Source organism: Chelmon rostratus, chromosome 10, assembly GCF_017976325.1.
Source record: "Chelmon rostratus isolate fCheRos1 chromosome 10, fCheRos1.pri, whole genome shotgun sequence".
NCBI classification, from domain to species: Eukaryota; Metazoa; Chordata; class Actinopteri; order Chaetodontiformes; family Chaetodontidae; genus Chelmon; species Chelmon rostratus.
In genome coordinates, this window is record NC_055667.1 from 5,115,784 (window position 1) to 5,130,655 (window position 14,872).

The 14,872-nt window shown below is 44.4% G+C and overlaps 1 protein-coding gene across 1 annotated transcript in view; it reads left to right on the forward strand.

The window, feature by feature from the left end:
* The window catches only part of bsna (bassoon presynaptic cytomatrix protein a), a 143,374-nt gene that overhangs the window by 125,174 nt on the left and 3,328 nt on the right, over positions 1–14,872 (forward strand). Inside the window, exons 7-12 of the mRNA XM_041946772.1 lie at positions 797–961; positions 1,482–1,726; positions 2,345–3,281; positions 6,611–9,116; positions 10,009–10,509; positions 12,813–13,153. Of these exons, the coding sequence (XP_041802706.1) occupies positions 797–961; positions 1,482–1,726; positions 2,345–3,281; positions 6,611–9,116; positions 10,009–10,509; positions 12,813–13,153 (4,695 nt within the window). The remainder of the gene's footprint in view (positions 1–796; positions 962–1,481; positions 1,727–2,344; positions 3,282–6,610; positions 9,117–10,008; positions 10,510–12,812; positions 13,154–14,872) is intronic.

Here is a 14,872-nt window from a genome sequence, read left to right on the forward strand (position 1 = left end):
AATCAATAGCACCACATTTGAATATATTGCTTTTCTCAGTTCCTTATAGCGTTGTGATGATGTCTGAACAGTTAATACGATGGCTAATATGACAATTTTCTTCTTTTTTGATAGAACAAGCAGTTGAAAATCTTTCAAGTTAACTCTGTTAAACAGGTGTGGAAGCTTTCCTTAATGAGAATGAACTAGAGATGGAATGTTTAGTCTGCATCTCATAACCTACCGTATAAGCCAAAACCCTAACTCCTTATTTTGCACCGGCCTGCCATTTATGCAACAAAGAAAATGCATTAAATATTTTCTTATGAGCATTGTATGACTGGCAATAGCAATTACCAGTACATGCTGCACTTCATTTATGTTGCGCTTCCATTCTTGGTTTTAGCAATGTATAGAAGTTTGACTCACTTGGAATCATTTTCAAAACTAATCCATCAGCACAAGAATAATTCCATGCCACCTTCAGTTTCAGGAGTCTTGTTATTTGGTTTGCATTTTTGAAATTTGATCATCTTTTATACGAAATGTGCCAAAAGTCAACAAGCTTGTCTTCTTGTCTTTACTGTCTCTCCCCCTCTCTCTGTTTCTCTCTCTCTGTTTCTCCGTCTCATTTTTTAAAATCTTGTCTTTTTTCCATCATTTATTTGTCTTGTTTGATCATTTCTACACGTCTCAACCCGTCCTCTCTCACCTCTCTCTTGTGCCATGCTTCTCCACATTCTTCTGTCTTGTCCACTCTCTTTGTTTTTGCCAACATTTGCTTCTTTCTGTCCCTCTATCCACCAACCTTTTTCAGGTTCTACAGCAACAGCAACAGGAACGCGAGAAACAACTTGTTCTCCAGAGGGAGCAGCTGGCTCAGCAGAAGTCCCAGCTAGACCAGATCCAGTCTCTGCAGCAGCAGCTCCAGCAGCAGCTTGTAGAGCAGAGGAGACAGAAAACAGTAGCTCAGAGCATGCAGGTGAGGGGAGTACAGAACACTGGCAGATGGCTTATAAGTGATGTTGAATTGATGTTAAAAGGCTTCAGCTTTTGACCTAGTTTGGCAGAATTTTTTAGGGCATAGAGAGTGCAAAGAAACAGAGGAAACATGCCACAAGAAACTCTTGATAATACATTTTTGGCCTGCCAGACACATACCTAGCTATCCTTTCAGAATTTGTATGAATGAATTAACTTGGTTTGAAAAGGACATTTTCACATCTGTAAGATCAGCTATGCATGATGTATGACATGGGCGTAGGGTTTATAAATCATCAGTTTAACTGTTAACTGAATTGACTCCTCAAGTTACAATAATAATCAGATGTTTATTATGTTTACATATATGTCTGCACTCCGCCAGTTCTTTGGTGGATCTCTATGATTGTGATATGAGGTGCAATAGCAAAGCCTTTTCAGTCTCAGCTGAATCAAAGGCGAGTGAGGGGGTAAAACTATCAACAACTAACAACTTTAAAACAATAACCTCTTTCCTTCAGGTGGATGTGAACGGACAGCCCATGCACTCTCAGATGGGCTCCCGTTCCCTCCCCAACTCTTCATCAGAGATGTGTCTGAGGACCCAGGAGGAGCACATGGAGACCAGGACCAACATGAGGAAACACAGTTCAATGACCAGGCTGAGCAGGGACAGCTTGGACAGCGATGGCGTGGTGTTTTATGGCTCCCCCCGCAGGATCGTAGACAGCTGTGTGCAGACAGACGATGAAGACGGGGAGGAGAGGTAGAGATGTGTGTGTGTGTGTGTGTATGTGTGTGTTATTGAGTGGACTGAATGAGTGGACAGATACGTGTGTGTGTGTGTGTTTTGTGTGTGGAGGTGGTGTAGATGCAGATGAGTGTGTGTGTGTGTGTGTGTGTGTGTGTGTGTGTTTATTAGGCAAAGATTACTTTGATAGTCTTCTGATTTACTTCACATCTTTCTACAATTAAAAACAAGACACAAGCTGAGATGCAGATGCAGGCCTTATGAATAATTTATTAACAATTTCACAGAGAATAAAGGTGTCACATTTCTGAGAGTGAAATCATTGTGTAACAAAAAAAGGTGATACTATATTCAGTATTCATAAATGTTCAAACTCAGACTTGTCAGATGATATTTTTCTATGTTAGCACTGTTGTATGTATGTATATATGGGGTTATGCCATGATTCAGAGATAAATTAATCTGTATATCAATATATACTAATAATTAATAATGTTGTACTAATTGGTACTGGCAGATACAAAAAAAAAAGCAGTTTAATGGTAAGTTTATAAAAATTAAAATGTCATTGACACACCGTAATGTATAGCATTGTGTTTTCTTTCCTTCTTCTTCTCTTCTCTCCATCACCAGGTACATGATGCGTCATCGCACCAGAAGGCGTGGTCGCAGTGTTGACTGCTCCGTCCAGACAGATGACGACGAGGACAAGGCTGAGATAGAGCAGCCGGTCCGCCGAAGACGTTCCCGTTTCTCCCGGCACTCCGAGTCCAGTGCTGCTGGCAGCAGCACAGCCGCCACGACCTCCGCAGCTACTGACACCAAAACCGACACTCCCAAGATGGTATCCTCCAGTATCGCCATCCAGACCATCAGGGAAATGTCTTGCCAGACAGAAGTGGAGCATCTAGGACGAGTTTCCCCAGCAATCCATGTGACAGTGCCAGACCCAAATAAAGTAGAGATTGTGCACTACATCTCTGGACCTGAGCGGACCAAAAAAGGACAATCTCTAGCATGCCAGACTGATCCAGAAGCCCAGTCACAGGGTGTTGTAGCTCCCCAGCTCAGTGTGCCAACCACGGTCAGTCCATATTCTTCCTCTACCAGCGCCGGAACGCAACAATCCGGCTCTGTTGACCTTCTGACCCAGCAGCGGCAGCAGCAGCATATTGCAGCAAACGCAGCCAAGTTTGAGCGACGACGCCCCGACCCGCTCGACATCAACTACCAGCCTCACAACCACCTGCACAACGAGTCCATCTCCAGCATCATCCGGCAGCAGCAGACAGCCCCCAAATCCCCACAAGTCCTCTACTCTCCTGTCTCCCCAGTGTCCCCTCACCGCCTGCTGGAGAATTCTCTGTCCAGTGAAAGGCTAAACAAGGCCCATGTCACGCCTCAGCAGAAGTCCTACACGGCCGAGTCCCCCCAGCGACACCCCTCTGTGCCCCGGCCCATCAAGAGCACTCAAAGGTCCATGTCAGACCCCAAGCCCCTCAGCCCCACCACGGACGAGCACACCAAGGCCAGGCTGTCCCTCTATCAACAGCAAGCACTCCAGAGCCAGGTAAAGTCAATTTAACCATGCTGACACACGCATTAACACACACTGAAAGATACGTCTAGAATTACAGAGAATTAAGCAATTAAAATTGACTCAGGACACAGTCCAGATACAGTAAGAAAGCTAAACAGTGTCTCAAAATAAAAGGAATTTTAAGGCAACATGACGCCTGTTATCAGCTAGATGTTGCAGAAGTCTATTTGCTTTTTCTTTGCTATTTGTTTCTGTTAAACACAGAAAAAGGTGGTCATATTTCATGCTAATGAAATCTGATGACTAGCTGGGCAGGGATTTAAGCTGTTACCCGTCCTGAATGTTAAAACAAAGTAATAAATAAATGGTACAATGCTGTATGTAGTCAACAGGTGAGGTCCAGTGCCAACCAACAATAATTATTATTCAGTTACGGTAAAAGACAAAACAGCCTCTATAGTGCTTCACTGGTTAAATGGCTTCACATGCCTTAATGCTTACTTCCAAATGACTGCCTGTATCTGATTCATTTGGATAGACTTGTTTATGATTTAAACCCACATTGTTGTGAACTAAAATTTATGTCTAAGGAAAGTGTTCAGGTCAACAATAAAAAAGTAATAATAACTGTCATCATCACATTTCTACACAATCACCACTGGGATTAAACACATTTTGGTAGTGTGTTCATACTGTATGCTGGCCAATGCCACATGTGACAATATATTGAAATCAAATCAAATCAACAACATACATTTGATAAACCAACATAGAAAGACCATCAACAGAATAAAAAACAGTTCTCGTATAACATTTCAGAACCACCCAGGTTCTTACAGTCAGTATCTGTGCTCAAGTGAATAGTTTGACTCACTTTTATGTTGTTCAGTGGATTCAAAGCCTGCCAAAGGCATTAAAACTGAATGCCCTAACTTTGATTGAAGCACTTTGCCCCTGTTTTTATTTTGTGAGTTCTATGAAAGTTTTATATGAACACTATGATGACTAATTCCCTTTGTTGTGGATTTTTCAGGTGTTACTGTTGTTTTGATTTCTATGTCGTTTGGGGCGTACAGTGTACCCCATCCCCAACTTGAAACAAAAGTTATTTTCTACGAAGGTATAGCTGTCATGAATGTGAAATACAAAGTGTTAAGCTGTCATGAGGTATTGTTGGCCTTTACTATAGAAACCTCTGCTGAAGGACTAAATCGATTTGATTACTAAACAAGGAAGCTAGTGAATGTTCCAGAGCAGGCGTGCGTAACGGGCATTAGAGCTGCAAAAGACACTTTCAGAATTAATCCTATTTTTTAAAGACTCTGTGTTGGCTAACTGAGAGATGGAGAGGTTAAGTTCAGTCTCTGCATTATATTGTAGTCATTAATGTCCAAAGATACTTGATATGTTTCGTTACCAAATCTTATGTTAGCCTCCAGTGCTGATGTTAGATACAACATGCGTTTGATCTGAGTCACCTGATTTAAAAGTGTGCTCCATTTATTCAGGAGTAATCCACTTCCACATCACTGGCATTTGCATTGTCACATCGCTGCCATTCACAATGCCAAGTCTCTGCAGCACAACGAGATAAACGAAACAAAGCAGGCATGCCTGTGAAATGATTAAAGGAATTTTTTTATTTGTTTTCTTTAAAGCGTTCCATTTTCCCCATCAATATTGAGTCACTGTGAAGTATTTTCTTTTCATCTTTCGAGGCATTGAGAGTATGTTTTCACTGCCCACATGCTCAGATTATATGATTAATAAGTCCCAAAAGGGTTTTTTTTGTTGCCACCCCCACACAGATTGACATGACAAACAACATGATACACGGTGTGATCAGTTTACAAATTTTAAAATGCAGTTACCATGTTTGATAGGGGAAGGAAAGACACAGTATTTATACTCATATTTAAAAAAAAAGGTGAACCATGTTATTCGTGATACTGATTAGCCACAAGAAAGCATTGACTCATCTGAACAAGATACAATTGCTGCATTTATCATACTCATATTCTATATTTTATTAGTTCCATATTGTGCAGTTAAAATATACAGCTAAAATGATAATCAATCACTAAAATTCTTTCTTTCTTCTCTTCCTGGTGGTTTTCTTGGCTTTAAAGTGGAACACATAGTGCATTAAGCTTGGTCTGAACACTTGAAATTCAAAAGCCCACAATAACAAGCATGGGGCCACCAGAAGCAATCCATAAGTCACTTGCAGAGACAGACTGTAAACATTACAATCATGTAAGACGTACAGAACAACATCTGTGGCTGCTTTATTGTGCATGCCTGCCTAAATGGTAGAACCCCTTTTTGTGTTCAGCACAATGCTGGTAACATCCCTTATGGGTTAATGTCTATTTACTATTCATGCCACCAAACTCCCAATCCATAACTGAGGGGAAATTTGCTCCCTGACAGTTGCAGGGTGATTAATTCCCCAAATTTGTTAAGCTTTTTTATACGTACAAATGCCATACTTCAATTATTTTTGTCCCCTGATGTGTTCTTATCACAGAGTAACTGCAAAGGGGTTCAGTTTGAAGTGGACAGAGACACACCAAACCCCACTGTGAACACAGTCTTGAAAAATGATTGGTCCGATCATTCCCTTGCATCTTTTTATTTCTAAGACAACATTTTACTCAAAAGTTTGAATGGTTTGCTGATGAAGTTGATTGATTGACAGAATGCTGCACCGCATTTGCCACTAACTGGATTGTTTTTGTATGTCCTCTAACACAAGCTCCACTCTTGTTTCCTGTTGTCCTTGTCTTTGTGTCTACATGTGTCTCCTTTGTCTCCCTTGTATATCCCTGTCGTTGTGTCCTCCCTTGTTTCTTCTGTTCTTGACCTTTTTCTCTTTTTGAGTTTTCCTCCCTCCTCTTCCTCCTGCTCTATTCATCTGTTGTGCACTCTGTCTGTACTCCCACCTCCTTCAACTTTCTCCTTCCACTGTAATCCCTCTCCATGAATCGCCTTCTACCACCTCTCCTTCCTTTTCTACCCCTTTCTCCTCTGCTCGTTTTCCTCTCTCTATCACCTAACCTGTTTCCTTCTCTCTCACCCCCTTCTCATTCCTCTCTACACTACTTCCCCTCTCTTCTATATTCATCTGCCTCCTCTGTCTCCGTCCCCCCCATCTCCCTGTCCATCTCACGTTCACATTTGGTTAACCATGTCCTATCCCTCTCCATTTAACTTGATCATTGTCATATCCCATTGACCGCTCTCCTCATTCCACCGTTGTTCTGATTTACCTCTCCAATCCCTGTCTTTCCATGCGTCTTTGTCTCCCCATATTGTTCTGCTCTTCCATCCCTCCCTTCCTCTCTCTCTCTCTCCAGCTGGCAGCCCTACAGCAGAGCTCACTGCTCCGTAAGGTCAAGCGAACCCTGCCCAGCCCTCCTCCGGAAGAGACTACTTCAGCTCACCTGCCCATGATGACACCCGCCCTCCAACAGGTCTACCTGCCTTCCGTGCCCAGCCTCAAGCCCAGCTCCAGGTCTGGCCTGGCTGCCAAAGCCAGCCTCCTCAAAGACCTCACTCACGAGTTGAAGGCCGTGGAGCAAGAGTCGACTAAGCTGAGAAAGCAGCAAGCTGAGCTGGAGGAAGAAGAGAAAGAGATTGATGCTAAACTGAGATACTTAGAGCTGGGGATCCATCAAAGGAAAGAGACACTGGTCAAGGAGAGGGAGAGGAGGGATATTGCATACCTGAGGTGTATGGGGGACACTAGGGACTATATGTCTGATAGTGAGTTGAATAACCTACGTTTAGCAGCTGCAGCTGCATCACATGAGACCAATGGGCTACTGTCAACAAGGCCAAGCACCGCACCTCTTAGCCAGTTTACCAGCGATCTCAATACAGCAGCCCAGTACCCACCCACCTCATCCTTCCTCTCCTGTCAATACCCCCAGAACCAACCAACAGCACCAACTCAGCAATCAAGTCTGCCATACCAGTCTTCGACATTCAACCAGCCTCCCTATCCAACAGTGTCTCAGTCCCAGGCACTGCCACAGCCCACGCCCCTCCAGAGCCATGTCCCCCCTCCTGGACCTTCTTACCAGTCTCAAACCTCCTATCCTTCCCACTCCTACCCCCAAACTCAGCCCCCATACCCCCAGACAGACATGGGGTTACCAGCTGCACCTCAGCCTCAGCCCCAGCCGGGGCATACAGGTTTTGGGCCTGCACCTCCTGGTCAGCCCCCATACCCCACCCACAGCTCACCCTATCCCAGCGCTGTGTCCTCCTACCCCAGCCAGACCACCCCATACCCTGGGCAACCCCAAGCTGATATCCTGACAGTCCACCCAGGAAGACCAAGGCAGACTTCTCTAGCCGATCTGGAGCACAAGATGCCCACCAACTATGAGACAATTAGCAACCCCACAGTGGTGGTCACAACCACAGCCCAGGATGCTACCTATTCAAGTGCAGCCCCCTCTTATGGCCAGTACACTGGATCAACAACCATGGCCAGCTCCTATGGGCCCTATGGTTCAGCACCAGTGTCCAGCAGCTACGGTGGGTACTCTGCCATGCCACCCAGCACTTATGGCCAGTATACTTCAACCTCAGCTAGTTCATATGGCCAGTACACTACAACTACAGCTAATACTTATGGCTACACCACCACCACAGCCAGCTCTTATGGACAGTACACATCTACCGTTTCCAATGCCTATGGGCACTCTGTAGACAGTCCCTCCACCTACAGCACTGCAGATGGGATGTATGGGGCTCCTGGCTTAGAACAAAACATCCCAAGAAACTACATGATGATCGACGATGTAAGTGAGCTGACGGCAAAAGACGGGCTGGGCACGACGACAGGGGACATGATGCATCATGGCGGCAGTGGGCGTTACCCGGGCGACATCCACGGCCACAGCACCATTGGCAGCACGACGCGTGGGGGAACTGGCAGCTCCTCGTACGGCAGGGCACCTGAAGAGGAAGCCGCGATGCAGGAAGAGCTGTACGACCACCACGGCAGGGGTAAGAGCAGCTACAGGCACGGACCTCTAGGGGGCAGCAGCAGCAGCGTGAGCGCTAGCATGGGTGGGGGATCCCCCTATTACTATGACTACGACTACAAACATGGCAGCATCCGCTCCGGGGTACAGAAACCTCCGTCATCCGCCAGAAGCCTTCTGGCTCCTGCTGTCATGTCGTCCAAGCGCAGCAAGCACAGGAAACTGGGGAGTATGGAGCAAAAAATCTCCAAGTTTTCCCCCATTGAGGAGGCTCGGGATGTGGAGGCAGACCTGGCCTCCTATTCCTCAGCAACAGGTGGGGTGTATGCCTCCTCTCACATTCGAGGGCGCCAGCTGATCGAGGATTACGGCTTTAAGAGGAGTGCTTACGACAGCGGCAGTGGCACTACCACCCACGGTAGTCGATACTACGGTTCAACAGTGGAGGAGGACGATCGGATTTATTACACCTCCACCGGCCGCTCCCGTTCCACCGGCTACGGCATGGACAAGATCTCAGCCAGGGACTACCCTGGGTATCGCAGCCGATCCTATGAGAGGGATGACCGCTCCTACAGATCTGGCTACACCCGTGGGCGTCACCCAACCCGCCAGTACTCTGAAGAGGAGAGCCCGCTCAGTCCCCTGGGGAGGTTCATGGGTTCTGGTCGATCGTCAAGCTTAGGTCCCGACCCATACGACAGTCGCAGCAGTAGATATCATTACTATTACGGCCAGTATGGTTCCAGCCACTCACTGCCAGATGTACAAGACCACATACGGGACCTTCCGCGGACACATGTCTACAAATCGGATGATACATACATTATAGACGATTATCATTGCGCTGTGTCAGACAGCGAAGGTAATTGTGGGAGCTGAATGCCCACACAGTCTCACTACCTACTACTGCCCCCACCGTTTATCTAAACGTCCCCCACCCACCCAGAGGCTAGGCTTAGCAAAGAAAAAGAGAAAGAAAGACAGAGATAGCCGTTGCATGCTGGTGTTTTCTTCTTGAGAGTCACTTGGAGCTCTCTTATCAGTGGACTGCTGTCTGTCTGTCTGCCTGCCTGTCCGTCCGTCCTTCCGCCTGTTCGTCCAGTCGTCTGTCTGTCCAATACTCGCATGGTTCTTCGGCGTGGTCGTTTTCCTCGTTCGCTACACTCTGATTCACTTGAAAGGTCTTCTTTGCACGACACAGATGCATTGTTTTTTCTTTACAAGGTTTTATCTAATTATGTATTGATGTTTTGTTTACATGTGTTTGATTTATGAATTATTTGTCTACACTGCAAAACAGTCCCTCACAATCATTTCTACATTTAATTCGTATCTTTCAAAAAAGGGCGAGTACTATTGTCTCAGTGCAAGATTTGAGATTCTAATGCTTTCTGCAAGGCAGTTGTTTGAATTATATTCGTGTAGCATAAATTCTTTTCCACGTCATTGGCTTTAAATTTGAAGATGAAACATTTCAGCACAAAAACAGCTGCCAAAGCAGACAGTTTGCAGTGTCTGCAGTGTTTTATCCTGTTTATATTGTCTTGTAATGTGTGACTGCGACGTGAAGTGTATTCTGCATGGATGTAAAACTTTTATTTTTATTTTCTGCCTTTTTCTGTGTCTTCTCCCTTCTATTCTTTTCTTTTGCATGTGGTTGGTCTTCTTCTTCCTGCCTCCTTCCTTCTCAGCCTGCATGCCGCTGTCTCCAAACGACATGGAGATTGACTGTGATCTGCTCTCGGTTTCCAAAGCCTACCATCTGGGCCAAGAAGAAACTGACTGGTTTGAGAAGCCTCGCTCCAGTTCTCGACACTACGGCGGCAGCCACTCATCTGGAAGGAGCCGGCACAGTGTCAAACACACCTACCATGATTACGATGAGCCCCCCGAAGAGGACCTGTGGCCCCAGGATGAATACGGCCATGGAGGGCGACACACTTCATCCCGTGACCACCGGCACCATGGCAGCTCAGGCCGACATTCATCCTCCTCACGGCATTCAGATGAGCCAAGGTCCTCAAGGTCATCTAAGGGGCACCTGAAAGACCCGTCAATGCGCCATGACCCTTCAGGACGATCCTCATCTTCAGGAAGGCGTGGCGACTCAAGATCTGGAGGGTACCACTCTACCGACTACTCCCGCGATCCGTCCGGGCACCACCACGGCCAGCGCTCCTCCAGACAGGGGGACCCACACCGCTCCTCACGCAGCAAGTCCCAGCAGCCAGTGGACATGCAGGGCCAACCACCAGGTACAGGGCACCTTTACACCTGACACAGAATAGATTTCTATGTCAGCATAAGATTTCCACTTTCAGTGTAGACATTAACCTACATTTATAGCCCTTTGTCTGAATTATATTTCAAAATATTCTACAGAATAGGTGCTAAGTTAAACTGAATTTACATTTCTAAATGGCACAGTATCATACATTACAAGGTCATTTGCATGGATATTTGGATTATGATGAAGTAAGCTCATTCAGTTTTATGACTAGAACAGAATAAGACCTCACTCAGATTCTGCCCACGGTGGGCAGAGTGGTGCCAAAATGTCTTTCATTTAAAACAAATTACATGTCTGTGACTTGATAAGTAACAGGTATATTTCCAGGGATGGAAAGAGTGCTAAAATATTTTACCCAAGTAAAATGAAAGTAAAATATTTTTTTTCAAAAATGTATTCAGATAAAAGTAGAAAGTAGGTCAGTTAAAATGTACTCTGAGTAAAAGTTCCTGTTACATTTAGAATTCTTTAATTATATTAATGTTGTCAAGTCAATTTTATTTATATAGCCCAGTATGAAAAGTGACCTCAGGAGGAGCAACAAAGGAGGGATCCCTCTTTCAGGACGGACAAACATGCAATAGTAAAACTGCTGTATAGCCAATCAGAAGCTCAAAATTATAGACTGTAGACATATTTAAAGAATATGGCTCTAGGAGGACATCAAAACAGAGCTGAGCCACATGACCTCCTCCACACCATGGAGACAGGGAAACAGGACAGATTACAGATTAGAGACTACACCATTCACAGATGGAGAATGGAAACAAACACACTGAGGAAGAGAGCAACTAAAGTTAAAGCAAAAAGATGAGTTTTAAGTTTGTAATTTAAAGGGCTCAACAATGTCAGACAGATGTCATCAGGGAGGTTATTGCAGAGGAAGGGGTCATGATAGGAAAAGGCCCTGCAGCCAGCTGACTTGTTTTTACCTCTGGGCACAGACAGGAGCTCTGTATTCTGAGGGCAGAGAGCACAGGAGGAATACAAGGTTCAAGGTATGAAGGGGAGAGACTATTTACAGTTTTGTAAGTCTTCAGAAGCACCTTACAGTCTGATCTGACATGCGTAGAGAGATGATGAAGGGAAGCTACAATTGGTGTAATGTGGTCAAACTTTCTTGTTTAAGTACTAGTTGCAGAACATTTTCAGACTTTTAATACTGGTACATGGCAGGTAGTAAAGCTAATGGGGACAGTGCCAGTTAGATGTTATATGGTAGTGGTTGAGTCCTAAAAACATCCAAAAACCACAGAAAGTCCCTTTGCCCTCAATATTCCAAATTTTCTCTTCTAATCCTGTTCATTTATTAAAGTACTAAGTAATAAGAAGTTTCCTTTTTCATGATCTAACGTTACTCATCAGTGAACTAAATCTTATTTTACTGGGTCAATAACACAGTGAACCAGAGTGAATGAACGAAGTAGCAATTTTGTACCCACAGACCTAAACTAAGTTTCCTAAACTATGTTCTGCCCGCAGATTATTACTGGAGCAATAATAAGATGTGATCATTGGATAAGATCCCTGTGAATTTCTTATTTAGGTCTCAGGCACAAACATTTAATATTCCCTGTTGTTCAAACTGAGTTTGATGCTCTTTTACAATCAACTGTCCCCTCAAGGATCAACAGTTTTTAATTAACTACATCAAGCGTACGTTTTTGAAGGAAACTTTTCCTCCCCGGGCAGCACAGTGGCTGTGTTTTGTGCAGTTTACTCATTAAATCGCTGGTTTGATCTTTGCTCACATTTGTTGCATGCCATCCTCATTTTCATTTCTGCTTCACCTGTCAATTGCTATTCTATACAATGTAATAATGAAATGTCATTATAATAAGAAGAAAACTGTATTGTAAAATAAATACTGCAGTTCTTTAATCAGTTGATTAGACTAGAGACAGACGCATGAAATAATCTGACTGGATAAATTAGATCTCACTTCCTGTACTGGAGTTTAACAGTCAAAGTTTTCTCACTAGGAATTGTTCAGATGAAATAAGGAACAGATGATGTGAAGATCACAGATGTCCTGACTGAATCCTTTTGGCACACATCATTATCATTCCCTGCAATTTAACACTAAGCAAATTTCTGCAGGATTCACATTGCTGCTGGTATTCTATCTTGTTTTACAGTTTCTGCTGTAAAAGACTGAATGTTTGTCCTTCCTCGTATCTTTTTCTAGTTCTTGTGGTAAACTGAGACATTTTTGGAGCAATGAGTGAAAACTGTTCCTAAAGAATTTACCCTTTTTCCTCCATCCAGGCTCCTCCAGATCTGGCAGTAGCTCTGCCCGTGCTCAGGGCCCCGCTGGTGGGCCCACGGGATCAGGACGACAGAGTGGTCCAGGTCCCCAGACAGACGGGGCTCCAGGACAGAGGACCCAGCTCCAACAACAGGCCCAGACATCAGCGGCCAGGCCGGGACAGCCCGGTGCCGCAGCGGTCACCGGCCCTCAGCAGCAGCCCGCAGCCCAAGGACAAGGTATGGGCATGGGCATGGGCATGGGGCAGGGCCAGGCCAAGCCGGGCCAGATGGGACCAGCAGGTGGACCTATGGGCCAAGCCAGACAGACAGGTCCAGCAGGAACCACACCACCCACTATGGTGAGTACAGAGAGAGAAAAAGACACCAGAGAGGGCTTTTTAAGTTCACATTTTTCTTTTCATGGAAACGTTGCTTTGTGCCTTGTTTTCATAATCAAAACTGCATTTTAATATTTCCTCATATTGATGTAACAAACCAGTCCGAGCAGGCGATCCTTATCTAACACCCATTTGTTAGCTAGTTCATCCTTTGCACTAGCTCTACCTTTCCTCTTTCCTCCACTTTCACCTTTTTCTAGTTTTCAGCCAGTCGTCACTCTCAGCCCTTGCTTCCCCTCATCCTCCCGTGTCCCTCCATGCTCCCAGAGATAAGAGCTGGTCCATCTCCTCCCAGTTTGGATGGTTTATTTATATTGAGAGAGCTGTGCCTCTGTTGGCAGGCCTTATCTAACACTGTGATTAACACAGAGGCAGCTGATAACTGAATGTAGCTGATTCACTGTCTGCTAGACACTCAAGAAATTGGCACTCAAAATGTCTCCCTGCAGAATCTATTCCGCCCTGCATTCACTTCATAATCATAAATCCATGTAAATCTATTTGCTATTGGAGTCTAAAAATCTGATTATGACATTTTACATGAAAATTCAGATACAGTAGTTGAATGATTTCCCCCGAAATTCAATCAGTAAATATGTGAATGTCTTGCTAATGAAGTTCACAAAGCCACTGTCACCATGTCTATTATGAATGTCCCCAAATTATTCCTGATGTGCTTTCACTCCTGAGGGGCATTCATGGTTTTCATATTGCTTCATTGTTGTACAATCAGCGAGAAAGCAAAGTGAAATAATTCATATGGTCTGATATCAAATTATGCAGGAATTTGTCGTGGAAATTATTCTGAAAGCTCTGCTGTGGAAAAGCTCTGACAGGAAGTCATAAACTGCAAATGGAATTTGTCATGTGATTATTATTCAGTCCGAAAGCTCATTCACTTATCACTCTTATGTTAGGTGCATTGGGCAATTAAAAGCATTGATTAAGTGGTTGTAAATAATGAAATGCTGTGTGCTGCGTTGAGAATAATAATGTATCACCTCTGCTTTGCAGCAGCTAAACTGGAGTCAGTGGGGGAACAGCTAAAGAATATTATTTGGCATCAGTCCAGTGTCTGTCAAGTCAAGTCCAGTTTATTTATGAGTGTTTTTAAACAGGAGTGACACAGACACAGACACAGAAAGCTTTACAGAAAACAGAGGATCCAAAGTAAGAACACCAACATTTGAGAGGTCACAACAGAGCCAACACCGGACATACTGTATTTCCTGTTACAGTGATGGGTATCAGAAAAGGTCTGGTCTGCATCTTTCCTCTAGCTTTTCTCTGTCAGTGCAGCAGCAGCCACTGTAGTTCAGTCCTTAAATACTGAGGGCAGAGCTGGAAAGAAACGCAGCAACTGCCCACAGTGACTCAGCAGATATGAAAATTTCCAAACCAGTCCACTCAGACACGCAGTGAAGAAAAAGTGGGACATCTACTTTGGCAACATCTGTAAATGTTTACCGGAAGTTAGGACAAACACCAATTAATTACATGTATTCATATGCCTCCTCTTATTCAGGTAAAAAAGCAATCTGCACGACAGTTGACTCTAAGCCTTGAGAATAGTAATTAAATTAGTCTTAACTCAGGGTCCACCTGCTAGCTGCTTATTCCAGAGCTTTTAATCTCTAATCTTATGGTCACATTCATCAAAGGATAGAGTTTGCTCTGTAA